This window comes from Urocitellus parryii, chromosome 1 (genome assembly GCF_045843805.1).
Source record: "Urocitellus parryii isolate mUroPar1 chromosome 1, mUroPar1.hap1, whole genome shotgun sequence".
Lineage (NCBI taxonomy): Eukaryota > Metazoa > Chordata > Mammalia > Rodentia > Sciuridae > Urocitellus > Urocitellus parryii.
The window spans coordinates 273,118,273-273,136,704 of record NC_135531.1 but is presented as its reverse complement, the minus strand read 5'-3'; the positions used below and the strand labels follow the sequence as shown (position 1 = coordinate 273,136,704).

The 18,432-nt window shown below is 38.7% G+C and overlaps 1 protein-coding gene across 1 annotated transcript; it reads left to right on the top strand.

Moving 5' to 3' along the window:
• Positions 1–448: 448 nt before the first annotated feature.
• Tm4sf20 (transmembrane 4 L six family member 20) lies at positions 449–14,112 on the top strand. Its single transcript, XM_026409549.1, has 4 exons — positions 449–631; positions 7,081–7,146; positions 11,946–12,097; positions 13,833–14,112. Exons 1-4 carry the CDS (start codon positions 449–451, stop codon positions 14,110–14,112), a joined length of 681 nt encoding a protein of 226 aa, XP_026265334.1.
• The last annotated feature ends 4,320 nt before the right edge of the window (positions 14,113–18,432 follow it).

Here is an 18,432-nt window from a genome sequence, read left to right as displayed (position 1 = left end):
TAGTCTATTTGAATAATTTCAAAATAAGGGAATTTCAGAGCTGATATCAATGTTATAGGAAAAATGGTTAATGTTAGTTGGATATACTTGTCCTTACTTTCCATAAGGCATACTAGTAAAATAAAAATATTTGAGGGGAACTTATCTTAAACCCATTCATTTTTCTTCTTCTAGCTTATATGTGCCTATTTTCATGTGTAAATTTATCTCACAGCAACCACAGATATTTTTCTGCCTTCCTTCCTTTACCGTATCATAATATAAAATTATCCTTAGTTCCCATCATAAGCCTCATAATAACGTCCCACCCTATTGGACTCTGAACTACTTTCCGCAATTCATTTTTCAAAAGTGCTAAACTTTAACTAGAACGTTTGGATAAAAGGCAAGACCGTGCCATGCCAGCACAGCCATTTGGACAAGGTTTCTCACTGAACCGGGGGTAACCATGACGTGCTGTGAGGGGTGGACATCCTGCAATGGAATCTGCCTGCTGATTCTACTTGTGATTGGAGTAGTTCTCAATGCGATCCCTCTGGGTTTCGACTTAGTTGAGCAAGACAAAGATTTTCAAAACCCCATCTCTTGCTATGAGTGGTGGTTCCCAGGAATTATAGGAGCAGGTTTGATGGTGAGTAATGTTTATTTGACTTGATTTGGAGAAGGGCCTCCTTGGTTTTTAACATTCCTAAAGACTGTCTTTCAGCCTTGCTGTCAGAGATGGATGGTTAGGAGCAGTGATGTCGTATCAATTTATATTGGTCATCAGTGAACAATGGTAAACTAAATAAACTATGTGACACTAGACAGGGACATTTTAAATCCATTCCCTCAACTTCCCTTTGCCCTATACCAGTCTCTAAGGATTTACAGGGAATACAACAGAAATGGGAAGTTGCTCAGTGAGAGTGAGAAAGAACATTCCCCTGCAGGATGAGCAGCCTGCATGATAAAGGTATGGCTTGGCTGTGGCATCACTTGCATGTGAAAGGAGCTGGCCTGAGAGGTGCAGCCTGAAATCCTAGGTTTCTCATCTCACAGGCTTGTTGGTTTGGCTCTGACCTAGGGCCCAGAATGTCATGGAATTTAATAGTTTGACGATGACCGATAGGTCTACCTTTGTTGCGTAGTGCAATACAGAACTCATGAGCATACTTGATCACAAACACCGGAGGCATCTGCAGCAGTGAGATTTAGACCCTTCCTAGGAACCCTGATGCAGCAGACCTGGCCAGGACCCACTAGTATGTTGAAATTCGGTTTTCAGACTATCTCAGCTACAGGTCTGTCTCCAAAATATTACAGTGAGAAAATCATCTGTGCCGTGCTTTTGTTCCCATATTTGTAAAATACGGCAGTGGATATTGAAGTTGAAAATTCAGCATCCAGGAAGTTTGCTTTTGTTTGTTCTACCACTTGTGTGCTGTATCAGGGGCTCTAGTTAATGATGGAGAAATGAGTTTCCGTGTGTGTGTGTGTGTGTGTGTGTGTGTGTGTGTGTGTGTGTGAGAGAGAGAGAGAGAGAGAGAGAGAGAGCGCTGCAAGCACTACTATAAACTGTTTTGGAGAGAATGAAATACGGAAGTAACTTCTAAAGAAATTTAAAATACACAAAAGAAAAAGAAATTTGGGATATAGTTTTCTACTTGAATCACTATTTTTGTTCCCCCAGTACTGAGGATTAAACTTGCCTCCCATACTCAAGCCAAGTACTCTACCTCTGAGCCACATCCCCAGTCCATTTTGCTTTGCATTTTGAGATTGGGTCTTGCTAAGTTGTACAGAAAGGCCTTGAACTTGCGATCCCTCTGCTTTAGCCTCTTGAGTTGCTGGGATTACAGGTATGCATCACTGCCCCCTGCTTGAATCACTAATTCTTAAAGGTGATCAGTTTCTGCTAGTGGTTATATTCCCAGACTTCTATAAAAATACTTTTCGGCCATTGTATTTTAAACTTCAGATAAAACTTCATCCTTGGGCAGCTACACTGGATTTGAAACCACTTCATCATCAAAACTCCATTCTAGAAAGCATCCTGAAAGGTTGATGGCTTCTTTGCTTTTACCATCATGCGTAATCTATTCACCTGCTTAGGTAGAAAGAGCTAACAGGAAAGATTTTAGAAAGTTCTGGGGTTTGTTTGTTTTTGTTTTTGATTCTTGTTTTAGGGACTATACTCAGGGCCTCACAGATAATAGTCAAGAACTCTACCGAGCTACATCCCCAGCCTTTTTTATTTCTTATTTTGATACAGGGGCTTGCTAAGTTGCCAGGCTGGTCTTGATCCCTGGCTCTGGGCTGCTTCTTTAAACTGCCATGACAACTCTCTTCCAGGCCAAAAGAGAGAAAATATATTTCTCAGCAGAATGAAGAAACTGAAAATCCTTGTTTCTATTTCTCTCCCTGTAGAAAGCTTCTCCCTGAGTAGGTGAGTCTCCTCTGCACCTAGCCTAAGCAGAAGCCAGAGGTTGACTTTTCCATCATAACTTAATAATAATGGAAATTTCTATAAAGTTTCTAACCATTCCTGAGTTAAGATAATCCATTTGAATTAACTCATGTAGCTTTAGATATAAATTGGCCTTTCCATCACCCCAAGATAATTTTTTTTTTAGTTTCCTGACTAGTATTGTCAGAGGTTGTCGTGGTACATACCGTATAGTATGTACGGTATAGTCCTCTTCTTTTGAGAGAGAACAGGGGCAGGGGGAGGGAAGAGAGAAAGACACAGAGACAGATAAAGGGACATAAATAAATCCTCCATTTATTGACAATCTGCTAGGTGCCAACTACTGGTTCATATATTACATTGTTATCTCATTTAAGCTCCCAGTTATCTGAACAGATATTATCAACGGTTCTTTGTGGACCGGAAAACAGGATAGTAGGGTTAGTAAGATCACAGGGTGGGTGTGAAACCCAATTCCAGATTCATCTGATTCCAAAGCTAGCAAAGTATCATAGTCCTCAACACCTGTCTCAGAGGAGGTAAAAGATAAAATCCATAATGTAATCCATAAAGTTAAATGACCAGGAAACTGGTCCCAGAAAGGTTATTTATGCTTATGAAACAGTTTCAGAGAATCTGGACTTCCTTGTTCACAACTAAATCTATTTTACCACCCTCAATAAATATTAACCAAAGCTTTTGATGCCAGACTACCCCTATTCCTTAGTATTACAGAATGGCATCAAACTCTCTGAAAGCTTCTCCCTGCCTGAGTAGGTGAGCCTCCTCTGCACCTAGCCTAAGCAGAAGCCAGAGGTTGACTTTTCCATCATAACTTAATAATGGAAATTTCCGTAAAGTTTCTAACCATTCCTGAGTTAAGATAATCCATTTGAATTAACTCATGAAGTGCACTTTACAAATAACTTCAGGCTCTAGGCTATGTGCACAAGCAAACAGGTGGGTGGTAGAAGGGCCCAGAAGAGAGGAATGATTTCCTTGGCTCTCTACAGAACGTGGAAGAATCTTTTCCAAAGAGAATGATGCCCTTTAAAACATCTGTCAAAATACTGACTGCTTCAAAATACTGACCTCACAATAAACTTGTAAATACACAGAAACATTTATAAAGAAGAAGAAATCACTACCTGTGATAAGCCTTCGAGCATAGTTCTTGAAGTCTTTGGGAACTTGCTGTAGCATGTCAAATTAGTACTGCTTCAAAAATGGGGCATTTTTCAGGAAGTTGCTAATAATACAACCTCTGGAATTCGTTATTGATTACTTCATGAAAATACTTTTCTTTTATGCTTTTATGACTTACCCCAAACAGAGGCAAACATTTTATCTTTTGAAATCATTATAAAGTAAAAAATGTGCAATTAATTATCTTTAACTTCATATCTGCTAAAGATCAACACAAATATTACTTGTTCAAGTATTAAAATATATTTAAAATGTTTCCTTGAAAAGTATAAACAGAAAGGCCATTTTCTTTACCTGAAGTTAATTATAAGCCTGAACTTAATCATGCCTTTTTTTTTAGTTCACTTATTACATAATGGCAATTTATCAAAGTCAATTAATACAGTCTTAATAGAAAACAAATGTTGAAAGTTAAATAGATTAGAAGATATTGTGTAACAGGTGTTTGTGAAATATAGTTTTTATATTTATGGTGAACAATGCCTTTGGGTGTTGCTCTCCTGTTCAAGTGATTAGAGAACCCTCAGAAATCTGAGTTCTGTCACAGAGTTTTCACTTGTCTTAAGTTCTTCCAAGCTTCCTTTGTAGAACTGCATAAGTTCTAAAACTGAATAAAAGAAAGACTAGCAAGACTTTTGATAAAAAAAAAAAACTTCATGCATTCAAATATGCTTAGGAATGGAAGAGAAAGAACATTCTCATAATTATTCATTTTGGCAGGGGGTTACCTGGAAGATGTCTAATTCAGTTACATGTACGCACTCAACACACATAAACTTTCACTTTTTAATGTCCACCCCATATGTAGCGCCTCCCATTTCCAAAGCTCTGAATGGGCAAAATGTTTGAAACATCATGAGTTGTTAAGTTACCCACCATGGCAAAATAAAAACGTGTTGACATGCCATGAAGTTGACTGGGTGATGATTCATACATTGAAAGTTGTTACTTTACAAACCCCTTTTGCAGGGGAATCATATGCATAAATATTTAATATCTCTGAAATAAGTTAATCCTTAAGAAAGTCACCAGAATTTTAACCGGGAAAATGGAATGAATTGATGTTGCTCCATTTTCTTTTAAAAGATTCATTCCCTTTTTCTTTTTTTTTTTTTTGGTTTTGTTTTCCAATTTATTTTTTTAATTTTTATTTGTTTTAATTAGTTACACATGACAGTGCAATGACCTTGACATCATACATTTGAATCAGATATAATTTCTCATTTTTCTGAGGGTACAGGTGCAGAATCACATTGGTCATGCAGTCACGTATATACACAGCAATAATAATGTCTATTTTATTCTATTGTCCTTCCTTTCCCCCCTCCTCCTCCCCTCCCCTCCTATCACTTCTCTCTACCCAATCTAAGGTGACGCAATTTTCTTTTCCTCACATCTTCATACATGTATTTTGTATAACGATGAGGGTCTCCTTCCATCTTCCATGCAATTCCCCTTGTCCCTCCCTTTCCCTCCCACCTCTCTTCCCTATTTAGAGGTAATCTTCTTCTCATGCTCTTCCTCCCTATCCCATTTTGATTCATTCCCTTTCTAACTTAGTACTTGATAAACTTTTCTGTAGAGAGCCAGATGTGACTATTTGAGGGTTTGCAATCCAGTCTCTTCCACAATTTAACTCTACTATTGTTGCACAAAAGTAGTGGTAACAATATGTACATGAATGTGCACAGTAGTATTCCAATAAAACTTAATTTACATAGTTTGCCAGTTCTTGTCCTAAACTTGTACAGAGGCAGCTTATGAATACAATAAAAGGTTCAGTGCATGAATGCTGATACGTATTTGGGGGCTAAAATTTCCTTTTTCTTTCCTTCTGGGCTTTCAGCCCTGCCTCCTCATCCCCATGTGGCCAAACAGCTATATGTATGTGTGGCCTCTGATTTGCAAGAGGATTGGTGGTATTCAAGGTAATGTGTAAGCAAAGCTTGATAACATACAAAGTGACCTGGAGTCATAGCATGATCATATGTTAGGAAGTATTAGAAAAGTGCCTTTGTGAGAGGTATAAATCTTAGACCTGTTACGAAGGAACAAAGGTATATAGATATATATCTTTCTAAAGGACCAGGGAAAGGGCAGTTAGAAGGATATGATAAGCAAGGAGCATAAGAACAAACTCTATGTAGGAAATTGGAGAGGGTTTTAGGACCCAGTCCATGTGGAACAGTGTTTAAGAGCCCCATAGGCCTAGTTTTGAGTTCCAAACTTTAGCCCCCAAATACGTATCAGCATTTAGCCCCCAAATACATATCACTCTTCCACCTTACTTGGCAAGCTACTCAAACTTCTTGTGGCTCTCTGTTTTCCCACTGGCATGGTGGTGTATACCTATAATCTAGTAACTCAGGAGGCTGGAGAATCACAAGTTCAAGGCCAGCCTCAACAACTTATCAAGGCTCTGTCTCAAAATAAAAAGTAGCTCAGTGGTACAGCATCCTTGGGATCAATCCACAATACCAATAAATAAATAAATAAATAAATAAATAAATGTGTATATCATAGGATTGGTCACAAGAGTTTTGTTAGGATGGCATAAACTATAGCATGTAAATCACCGACGACAGAGCCTGGCGTGCAGTTAGAGAGCTCAGAAGATGTTAAAAACAAGACCAGGAGACAGAATCACTCAGGGACAGCTGGGCTGAGATGGCAAAAACACTTCGGGCTAAAATTTCACAAGTGGAAGGAAGTAATTTACATTCTACCCTTCAATGACACAAAACTCCTTCTAGCACGAATTTCTAGTCATAGCTGCTGACTAAATATTTCTAAATACTGAAGTCCCGAAAACATGGCAGCATTTATTACAGCTTTCCTTGGCAATATGTGTTTCCCTTCACATGGAATGCAATGTGGACAAGACTTCTGAACATCGTTGAGATCATCAGGGATCGTGTATAAAGAAGCAGAAGAGACAAGGTGGAACCCAAAGCAATTTGCAAATAGAGGCTTGGGGAGACTAGCAAGGTGAAAGTGGCCCTGAGAGAAGACAGGCAGGCAAATAGGGGGTGGGTGATAGAACGGCCAGGCAAATAAAACCATTGTGTTCTTTTCTGGAGGCTTACCAGACTCATGCATACAACTGATGGGAAACTGGAATGAATAAATAAATGACCCTAATCTATTTAAAATCTAAGTTTCTCTGTAGATGATTCAGGAAACTTACAGTGTAGACCAGAGACTTTATAAATGCCATCTGAATACCTCCTCCCCCATCCCATTTTAATCTTAATGGTTGAAATTGGGATCAAATGGTTCCCAAGATAAGTGTGTTGCCAAATTTCCTCTCTTGTTCTCTGGAGACCTGATTTCCCACAACTGGTGGTAAATGAAAGGTGAAGATGATTGCTTTTTCACTGGATGAGAAGAAACAATACTCATCTTTCTTGTAATGTAATTTTCAGGTCATTCCAGCCACAACAATGTCCTTGGCAGCAAGAAAAAGAGGATGTTGCAACAACAAGACTGGGGTGAGTACTGGGCTATCAGTTTGAAGCAGAAGGGCATTAACAGCTATTCACATCCAAGCAAAGCCACCCTGGGTCATCTGCCCCTACTGAATCACAGCAGGGCTCCACTGGCAGGGCCACAATCCTAGAATCACAGTATTTAGGATGATTTGATAATAATATGGAAATTAAGCAAGGTTCCCTCCCCCTCAGAAAAATTTAACTTTGGAGCTAGTCTTTGTTCCTTTCCTCATTCTTTAGTTCACTTATCCAAAAATTTTCAAAGAAAGAAGATTTATAGCTGGGCATGGTGCCACATGCTTATAATCCCAGTGGCTCAGGAGGTTGAGGCAGAAGGATCGAGAGTTCAAAGCCAGCCTCAGCAAGTTAGTGAGGCTCTAAGCAACTTAGCAAGACCCTGTCTCAAAATGAAACATAAAAAAGGGCTGGGGATGTGGCTCAGTGGTTAAGGGCACCAAAAAAAAAAAAAAAAAAAAGAGAGAGAGAGACTTATAAGTCATTCAGAGCTGTGAAGAATCTCACAATAATCAAACAAGCATTAGGCTTTGTTGTATGTATAAAATACTTAGAGAAAAATGTATTCTCAATTCTCTCATGCATAAGAAAGATTGCTTTGCCAAGATCCAAATGATAATTGTCCCTATTCAATTAAATAAAAGGAAATGGTAGTTATTTTTTTCAAACATTTAATACCTACTCTGTACAAAGTTGGAACTAAGTTAAAAGTAAATTCATATTCATTAACCTGAGTATCACTCTGCTCAGAACACTTTCAAATATGCTATCAGTATTATTTAATCTTCTCAAAACTCTTAAGTGGTAAATAGAAAGATCTGGGATTTATTGATCAAGAAATTGACGCTCAGAAAAAGCTAAAATTTGGGGCTGAAGTCTAGTTGTAGAGCACTTGCCTAACATGCACAAAGCCCTGGGGTTAATCTCTAGCTGTGGTGAGCCGTTTCTGTGTACTGTGGCCGCCATTACAAGATGGCGCTGGTCTCCGCTGTAGTCTGTGACAAACAACTCCTTATCAGAATGAGTTGGCACGCTGTGACTTGGCACCCTATGAGAAAAGTTCACGTGGCAGTTGTGCATTGGGGCTTTATCTGCTTTATTAAGGCTGGGGCACACGGGAGTAGAGGGAGAAACAAGCTAAAAGACATGTCAAAACAAAGGCCTGAATAAACTGCTGAAGGAAGAATCCTGTGTCGTGTTTCCTTTGCTGGCGAGGGGTCTCAGCATCTAGCACTGGAAAAAGCAAAACAAAACAAAACAAAACAAAACAAAACAAAAAAACAACCAAACAGTGAACAGTAAGTGGGTTTTTCAAAATCTACCAAACTCCAACATTCAGGTTTTTTTTTTGTTTTGACTGTGCTGAGGTTTAATAGCGCATCTGGATCATTTAATTTTTCTTAAATTTTAACTTGTTATATATGACAACAGAATGCATTACAATTCATATTACACATATAGAGCACAATTTAACATTCAGTTTTTATACATTGTTTATGCCATGAATGTTGCTACCAAGTGACACCAAGGGCTCTCCTGTTTCTCTAAAAGGATAGATCAATAACAAGCAGTTGAAGTAAAGATGCCAGGCCAAGCTTGGCATATTTAAAGGTTTTAAAGCAATGATTCCCAGTCAGATGAGAATATTTATACCAGCTAGGGAGATGGACAAAATTACCGATTCCTAGGTGGCCCTGGGAGATTCTGCATCAGTATTTTTCAAAAGCTCCCAAGGTGATTCTAATGTGCTGCTGGGATGAGAACCTCTGTTTCAAAGAGAATATTTGTTAGGAGCCACAGCAAAAATATTGATATAGGCACCTTTGGATTTAATGACTGCCAGCCAGCAATTCACATTCATATGGTAATTGGACTCATGCTGTCTAGCTGGCTCCATTTCAAGACTCAGGTTACTCATGTCACTCTTGTAATGGGAGAGTTCCCATTGGTTGGGAAAGGATGGTAGGAGGGTGTTCCGGGGGAAGGAACCCCCCCCCCCCCCCCTCAGGTAGGAGACACACGTGGCGGACCCACCTGTTAGGGAACGCACACGGCCTCTCTCTAAATAAAACTTTGTCTCAGTTTGACTGGCTTGTGTTTTTGTGCCCAACCGGGTTGCAAGATTGCAAGCCCGCGTGCACTGACAGCTCGGCAGGGAATCGCTCAGCAGGGGTGCCGCAGGCAGTGCTCGGCAGCAGGAGCAAAACTCAGCCGGCCCGGGGCCGGGCAGTTTGCGGCAAATATTTATATCCATAAATGTACTCATATTTTTTTTTTAAAACTGTCTGCTTCTGGCATTTGCTCTTTCTCTAGGATTATAAGAATTACTTTAATTACAGTATTTCTAGTCTATCTTTTTGATACATTGTAGGTATCCAATAAAAGTCTTCAGTTTCTCCTGCCTGTCCTTTTTCTTCATAATATTTAATAATTTGGAGTTTGACTTTGCATCACTTCATGAGCAAGTAATCATCATTTCAAAGATCACTCAAGTTCTTTCTCCTTGTAGATTATGGTGAGGTGGGAATAACCAAACCACTTTTCACAAAGGTGTTGGGTTTAACTCAGGCTTTGCTTTTGACACTCACCTTGAAAATAATTCAGTCATGCTTCACCAAGATTCCCAATTAATTCCATGCTGAGGATCTGTAGGGGCTCCTGGAGTGCCACTGGGGTACTCTACTGGGACTAATACTGGTATGCTCTGTGAATATTCGTGTTAGTTATTTAAACCATAATTGCCAGTTTATATTGATGTATTATTTAACTGGTTAATGTCTTAAAACCTTCTTAGCAACTTTTTTCACTTGTTGGCAGGCAGGTGAGGACTGGCGTTTAAGTCACACCTGGTATCTTCTAAGTCTAGTAAGACCAAAGCATCATAAAAGCAACAAAGGTCTGATCTTGGGAGGGCAGGAACGGAGTTATCCAGGCTTGTTCCTATTTTAACTGTTCCTTGCTTCCTTCCTCCTTTCCAATTTTTGTTTCTGAATATGAAATAGCTTTGCTAAATCACTTAAATAAATCCCCACTGTAAGGCAAATACAGAAGCCTGGAATCACTTTCTGTAGACAGACTCTTTTCAAGTGATGAATCAGAATAGATGACCAGAAAATAAACAAAATGTTTTTGTTGTTGTTGTTGTTATTGTTGTTTTGGTATTAGGGATTGAACCCAGAGGTGCTCTACCACTGAGTACACCCCCAGCCCTTTTTATTTTGAGACTGGATTTTGCTAAGCTGCTCAGGCTGGCCCTGAACTTGAGATCTTCCAGCCTCAGCTTCCCAAGTAGCTGAGATTACAGGCGTGCACCATGGTGCCTGACACATAGCAACATTTTCTGATTAGTAAATTTAACTGGCAGAAGTCACAGGAGTGAGGAAGAACCAGGATTTGAATTTAGTTGGCAGCAGTGGAGTGTAGATACTAAAGCCCCAGCACCAGCATTTTCCAGCTGAGACCTGGGGATCTGTCTATCTCCCTGAGCTACGGCTACCTCTTCCTTAAATGGAAATAATAATAGTATCTATTTCCTGGGATTGTTCAAGGATTAAGTAAGGTAGTTAATATATGTAAGATCAAATGTCCCTGACATGACTGTATAGGCAGCCAGTGGACTCTGCCCACTTACTGAAGGAGGTCTGAAGAGCACGTCCACCAGGGCTCTGGGAGCCACAACATTCTTCCTTCAAAGGGGAAGGGAAGTATTCTCTTACTTCATTTCTACCGATTTTGGAATTTATCACAGCCGTCACAACTTCTTTGAAACAACAGTTTGTTTTTCTTAAAAAACACAACATTTTCTCTCCTATGCCAAATTCCATGCTGTTTTCGTTGCTGACTCATGAAATGAAAGACATTTATAGTTTTTTCCTCCAATACAGTAGTTCTCAACCGTGGGCGACTTTAACTCTCCACTCCCACCCCAATGGGATATCTGGCATGTCTGGAGCTGTCTCTGGTTGACACACTGGGGCTGCAGGAGAGGAGTGATACTAGCTTCTAGTGGGTGGAGACCAGGGATGCCTCAGTGGTACTGAGCTGAAAGTCCTGCTCCAACATTCCTCAGCTGCTGGCTGCAGGATGCTCGCCACTGTCACAGAGAGCAATAGGGTCAAATCTGAATTAAAGACTTAGGAGCCAAAGTGTGGGAAGTTAACATCTAGTTGAGGTTCTACAAAGTGCAAAGTGCACAAAAGAGGGAGAAGGAATCAGTGCTCAGTGGCCAGGCAAAATACACAAGTCTCAGGAATATACAAGTTGAGATTTTTTCAGTCAGGGGTGTTGTCACACACCTCAGTCCCAGCTCCTGGGGAGGCTGAAGCACGAGGGTCACAAGTTTGAGGCCAGCCTTAGTAAATTAGTGAGATCCTGCCTCAAAATAAAAAGGGCTGGGGAATGTAGCTCCTGAGTTCAATTCCCAGTACCAAAAAAAAGAAAAAAAAATATTTTTTCAGAGACAGTGACAAGCCCAATCGTTTTTTATATGAGCATAATCAAATGAAGCAGACACTTCACCTTCTAAGTCTTTTACAATTCACAACAAATCAAACAGTGATCTTCAAAGATCTAATACTATAAAATGACTAGAGAACAACAGCAGTTGATTCTAAAAAGGTTATATGGGCTTGGGAGATGTCCCCAGTGGCTGTGCTTCCCCAGCACACACAAAGCCCTGGGTTCAACCCCCAGCACAAAACTAGCACCCCCACTGTGCTGTGGAAACTTGAACCAGACTGAGGATGTGTAATCATGCATGCCAATGGCTCTGCTTTATTTTTCAGATGCTTCTTTCATCACTTTTAAATACAATCACAGTCTTTGGTGCTGTGTACTGCCTGTTGGTCTCCGTCCAGGCGCTCTCTGAAGGTCCGCTCATCTGTAATTCTCCAAGCAACAGTACCACCACTTGTGAATTCTCATTAAAAAACTTAACGTAAGTAACCTTCCATTGTCTTACTGTCTTGAATAGTTGCAGCTAGATTAGAGTGTGGTGTGCAAACAATGCCATGTTTTTCTTTGATGTAGCAACTGGGACAAACCTTCTTAGGGACTCAGCACTTAATCTCAACAGGTACAATCCCACATGGATATGAAGGAATCACTACATTCAGAATGCTATGGTATAGTCTTATCTAAAAGGTTTAGCTGACTCAGATGGCTTATGCTTGTCTTTTAAAATCCTGTGGTTGCATGTGTATGGTGTACGTCTATAAATTTTTTTTCTGGTACTATGCACTTGAAACTTAACTTTCATCCTTGGAGAATGGAAGTGGGATGCCCTGGGAAGTAAAGGGAATGTTTACTTTCTACACTTCTGAACTGATTAAATTCGGAAACTATGGGTGCACACTCTTTATAATTAAAAAATTTAATAAAAACCTAATAATAATGTATGACCTAAATGAAGAAGCCAATGGATTCTTACACATTATATACCACAGGTGGAAATAAAAATCAGTCATGTAATAACAATATAAATGGCTCATTTCAGTTTTTTAAAATGGTTTATATCTGAGTCTAGGTATAATTGGTAAAAACTGTTGGAACAATCTAATTCTTTAGCTATCTGTATAGGCTGCTCAATTTGGAAAACAACCAGATTTTACTTTTGTAGTCACATGAATAAAATCATCTTCCTCCTTTTCCCTTATCTTGCTAAATCTAAGAAGGAAAAATCTTTCAACATTTGCATAGCATAGTGATTGTGAATCAAAGCCTAAAGAAATTTTCTCAACAGATTTGAAGAGAAAGATTAGAGATCTCAGCCACAGATGCCCCAGTTAGCCCTCAGTGAATGACAACAGCCTGCTAATGTAGCAGGCTAAGCTCTGCAAACAGCAGCACTCAACTGACCTATCTAGTTGGCCTTAGGGTAAAGCTAACCAGCAGTTACAATCCAGTGATCCCATTTGCCCACAACTTCACAAAGCAGGTCCATATTCCACGTGCAGGAAACACTGTTGTTTCCTAGCTGAAAAATTAGTTGTTAGAATACAGAAATGTAGACTCCCTAAGAACACTCAGTCTTACTCCAGGAAGAACTAAAGAAAATTGCCTTGAGATACATGTGTCAGGGTTAAACTTCTCATTTTCCATAGCCTTTAGAACAAGCACAAATTAGATGTATTTGAAATGTCTGATGGGTGAAAATCATACATCTGGTTTAAGAGAGATGTAACATTGCAGTTATGCACAAAGACCTGAAATCTTTTGTTTTCATATCTTCAGCAAGTGGAAGTGCCTGCATAAGTAGGTGAAAGCATGTGACAGTGTTCTGCCATTTTTTCTTTTTTGGCACTGGGGATTGAACCCGAGGGCACTTATGTGCTACATCCCCTATTCCTTTTTATTATTATTATTTTAAATTTTGAATCAGGGTCTTGCTAAGTTGCTTAGGGTGTTGATAAGCTGCTGAGGCTGGTTTGAACTTGAGATCCTACAGTTTCAGCCTCCTAAGTTTCATGTGGTTCATCTTGAGAGTATGTGTTCTATAAAAATGCCTTTGCATGATGGGATATATAAGGAACAGAAGTCTTATAACTATTCGGGTTAATAGATCTATATTTAGAAAGCCATAGTTTCTGGACACAGTATTTCAAAAGCATATTCTGTTTACTATATATATATTTTTTCTGGGCAGAGTATTTATTATCTCTTTTGTTTTTCAGTGACTTTCATCCAAAATCCTTCAATCTGCAGTGGTTCTTCAATGATTCTTGTGTGCCTCCTACTGGTTTCCCAAACTCTGCCATCAACAACATGCACAGTAATTGGAGAATACCTAACTCCAATTCTGAAGAAGACAGACAGAGGATTTTCCACTTTTCAGTATTTTTAAGTCTATTTCTTGTTGGAGTTCTTGAGCTCCTTTTTGGGCTCAGCCAGATAGTTATTGGTTTTCTTGGCTGTCTGTGTGGGGTCTCTGGCCAAAGAAGTCAAATTGTTTAGTTTAATGGTAATAAAATTAAGTATCGATATTCTGAATAACTTGAGAATTATATTTAAAATACATGCCTTTAGAAGTTCAATAATGAAACATTATTTAGAAAGCTGTGTAAGTCATTTTAATGTAAAAATGTTGTTTTTGAAGTCATCTTTGAGGTGATTAAAAAACCCCAACCTTTCACATAAAAAGCATGTTGTAAATGCATTAACACCTTCTTATGGAAAGACAAAATCATTGCTGGTTGATTTTGAGGGAGAAGTGGAGAGAAGCTTTCAATTTGTTTTATATTTTTCTGTTCTGTGTTATTCCAATTTTCTAGTTATATATTCTTGTGTGTGTGGAGAAGGAGGAGCAGTTCTGGAGGGAGGATGGGAGAGAACAGAAATGATCTTGGAAGTTAAAGTAGTATGCAGCCTATTTATTGTATTTTTTTATACTTAAGAGAAAAACAAAAGAATATGTATATAATATATATAAAAATGTAACCTGCATTCATTTAAGTCCTTAAATCTAATTCCCAGATTACAGGGACACTAAACAGAGAATAGCCCTGTTATCAAGAAAAAAACCAGTCTTTCTTTAAAAGATATGAGAACTAACTAGTGTATTTACTATTTAAAATTTATTAAAGAGACAAAGCTAACACTACAATTTTCTGAATACTATCACTCCTCCATTTTTTTTATGTTCACTGGGCTCCAGTTTCTAGAAATAACTTACAATATCTATATTATAGCTTTCCAAATAAATTAGTAACATTAAGAACTCATAAGGCTTTTCTTTAAACCCATTTACCATATGAAGACAATCTGCTCCTACACATGCCTAAGTATCCTGAAGACCTAGTTCAAATGTGTCCTAATTGAGGAAGTCTTCCCTGCGTGCACAATTCCAATAATCTAAGTTAGTGCTCACTCTAAGTCATTATCATACCCGACACACATGACACATGTTTTTGTGTATCCACTATTACAGAATTTAAGAAAACAGAGACCATGTCTTTTTATCCATTACTCATCAATCCTTTCCCACTTTTGGTCCTTGGTAAGGCCTCTTCTCTCCCCCATACTCTATTCCATACTCACCTGTCTTAAGTCATACTTTCTCTGAGGCCATTCCTAAACACCTAATGAAAAGTAGGCTTCCTTTTACTCTTTTATAGCTTTTATCACAACTGCAACAGCATTTTCATTTGTGATTGCTTTTTAGATTTCACAGTCCTGCATAATACCATAAGCTCCCTGGGTGCAACAACAGGTTTCTTGTATTCATTCTTGGTATAATTAGTACCTAACATAGTGCCTGGTACAAAGTAGGGCCATTATAAAGATTTTGATGTTTCTTCAGCACCCAATATTTAGCGAAGACTCGATGCTTATTGAATGAATGTCAAACTGCTAATAGCCATGAAATTAAAAGAGGTAAAATGCATGATACCTCATTGTGCTGGAGTGAATGACACAGGGGCAGTGATGGTGCTTACAGTTTTCTCATCACCCTGGACATGGGAGATATGACTCCACTTCTCCTTCGGGTCAGGAATAGACAGAAACTTAGGTGTCCCATTTCAGAGGGCAAAAGAATGGCTGGCTGGAAGTAGCATGATCAACTGAAACAGCCGATAGGTTATTCCTCCGCTCTTTCATCTTATGGAAACTGCTGCCATGAATTAAAGATCTAAAGCCTATAAGCCACCTGTGGTTAGTTCTTTTGGGTAAAGCCATCTCTGATCAGGTACCTAAAAATGCCAATTCGTGTCTGTACATGTACCTTCTACCCCCCACCAATGTACCTAGTCATTTGCAAAGCTCAATGTTTCTTAATCCACATTCTCATCCCCAAATACAATCTCACATTGGAATTCATATATATAAAAAAAAAAAACCCTACATCACCATCTAAAACTCTACTCATCCTTCAGCACATATCTCAAATCTTCTTCTTTAGTAAAACTGTTTCTCTAATCATCTCATTCTTTAATAAGCTTTATTCCCCCACCTCCATTAATATGTTAATTCCTTAAGAGCAGGAATGAAGAATATCTTCTGTAACTGCTACTTTTTAAGATCAGTGTGTGCATACAGAAGTCTATTTATTGAGAAAATAGATTATAATTAAAAAATATATAAGATAAACAGTTCTACAACCAAGGTCCAGAAAAACAATTCAACCTAAATGCCAAAAAAGTACATTAAGAAACTGACAGACATTCATGTGGCACAATACACCATTTGCATAAAATTATTCCTTGAATTGTAACAAGTTTCAAATGCCTCAAGTATTCCCAGAAGTGTTGTGTGCGGGGGGGGGGGGGGGGGGGGGTGAGGAGAGGAGGGGTGGGGGAGGAGAGGGGGTGGGTGTGGGGGGGTACTTTACATTCTGAAAGTAGTGTTAACAAAAATATACTTGCTGTTCTTACTTTTGCCCTGACTATATCCTTTTCTCCCTCTGTTCCCTGTACTTGGCATCCTTTTCTTCATTTTCTTTTGTTGAAATCATACATATACTTATCTCAAGGCTCAGCTATCTAAGAAGTATTTCTTGATTATCTTGATCAGGATTGAATTCATTTCTTAATCCCGAACATTTCTTTTCCTTTTACAGTGATTAACAACATTTTTGGGGGAAGTAGTTTAGAATAACACAGGGCTCAACCTCAGAGTCAAGATTCAAGCTCTTCTACTTTTAGATATGTGACAAAGTCAAGAAAGGTACATTTCTCAATGCCTACTTTTGCATAAGATTTCTCTTTTTTTTTTTTTTTTGTCACTGAGGGAGTAGTTTTTTGGGGCCCCAGCTTCAGTCATGATTTTCCTATTACAGGTTATTTCCTGATCAAGGTATGGAATTCTATCTTCTGTCCCTTGCATAACCAATAAGTGAGAAAATTCCTAGCCTCTGGTGTTTGTTTAAATTCATCAGGGAGAAAAATAGCTTTTGTACTTATCTCCCAAGATTCCCACTTTTATTTAATTTTTAGCATTCTTTTTCTAGCAAAGAAGATGGTAATTTTACCTACCATTTTACCACTTTTGTGGTCTCAAATGGGTGATTCACAGAAATTACCTTGTGGCATATACAAAGCTGGAATTAATAAAGCAATTTCACATTAGGATATCACCAAAAGACAGAAGACTTCCATGTACAGAAAAAAATTATGTCATCAACTCATGAAAAACGTTACAAAGAAGAATCTTCCTCCTAATTTTTTTTTCCCTCCCAGTGTTAGGGATTGAACCCAGGGGCCCACTACCACTGAGCTACACCACTATCTCTTTTTATTTTTTTTAAGACAGGGTCTCACTAAGTTGCCCAGGCTGGCTTCTAACTTGCAATCCTCCTGCCTCAGCCTCCCAAGTTGCTAGTATTATAGTCATGTGTCATTGCACCCAGTTTCTTCCCAGCATTTTTTTGAAGGGAAGAGGGAGAAGCAAGAACAGAAACATGAAATCTACCTATATCAAAGAAATTTCCCTCAATCACCTTCCTTAACACTTACTGCATTGATAGAAAGATAACTTGTGTGGAGAATAATCCACCTACTTGAATTCTACCTGTTTTAGAATCAGAAAAAGGGAAAATAATTTTGAGAACTAAAGACACCCAAGACTTGGTTTCATTGATGTGTTTAACTCTCATGACATTTAGCATATTAGCAAATAAATACTACTATGGAGAAAAAGATGCATAATTCATGGTATTTTAATCTGAATCACTTCATAGATAGAATAAACTAGAAAACCACCTGCAATTGTATATGGTGGTGTACACCTGCAATCCCAGCTACAAGGGAGGCTGAGGCAGGAGATGGCGAGTTTCTGGCCAGCTTTGGCAACCTAGTGAGAGCTTGTCTTAAAAAAAGGGGGGAGAAGGATGAGTGAGGAAGGAAGGCCTAGGGATATAGCTCAGTGGTAGAATACCCCTGGGTTCAATCCTCAGTACCACCCCCAAAACCCTAAGCGACAAAAACAAACAACCACCTTCAATACAAATGATGTCCACAATTAGGAGGATAAAGATCTGAAGAGAAGCACAGGAGGCACTTGCTGCCTGCCAAGTCATTAAGTACATCCTATGCTCCTGAGACACAAAGACTGAGATAAGGTTAATATGACTCCATACTGAGCTCATAACCAATATGATGAAACAAATTTTTCAATAGACAAACATTGCTTTGGTTGACAGTTTATTAAATACACTACAATTGTTCCTTATTCTGTAGTTTTTAAATCATTCACACATGGACTTAGTAAAAACGTATTTTATAGAAAACCATCTGCAAAACTAAAATGAAAATAAAAACGCAACATAATGCACACATA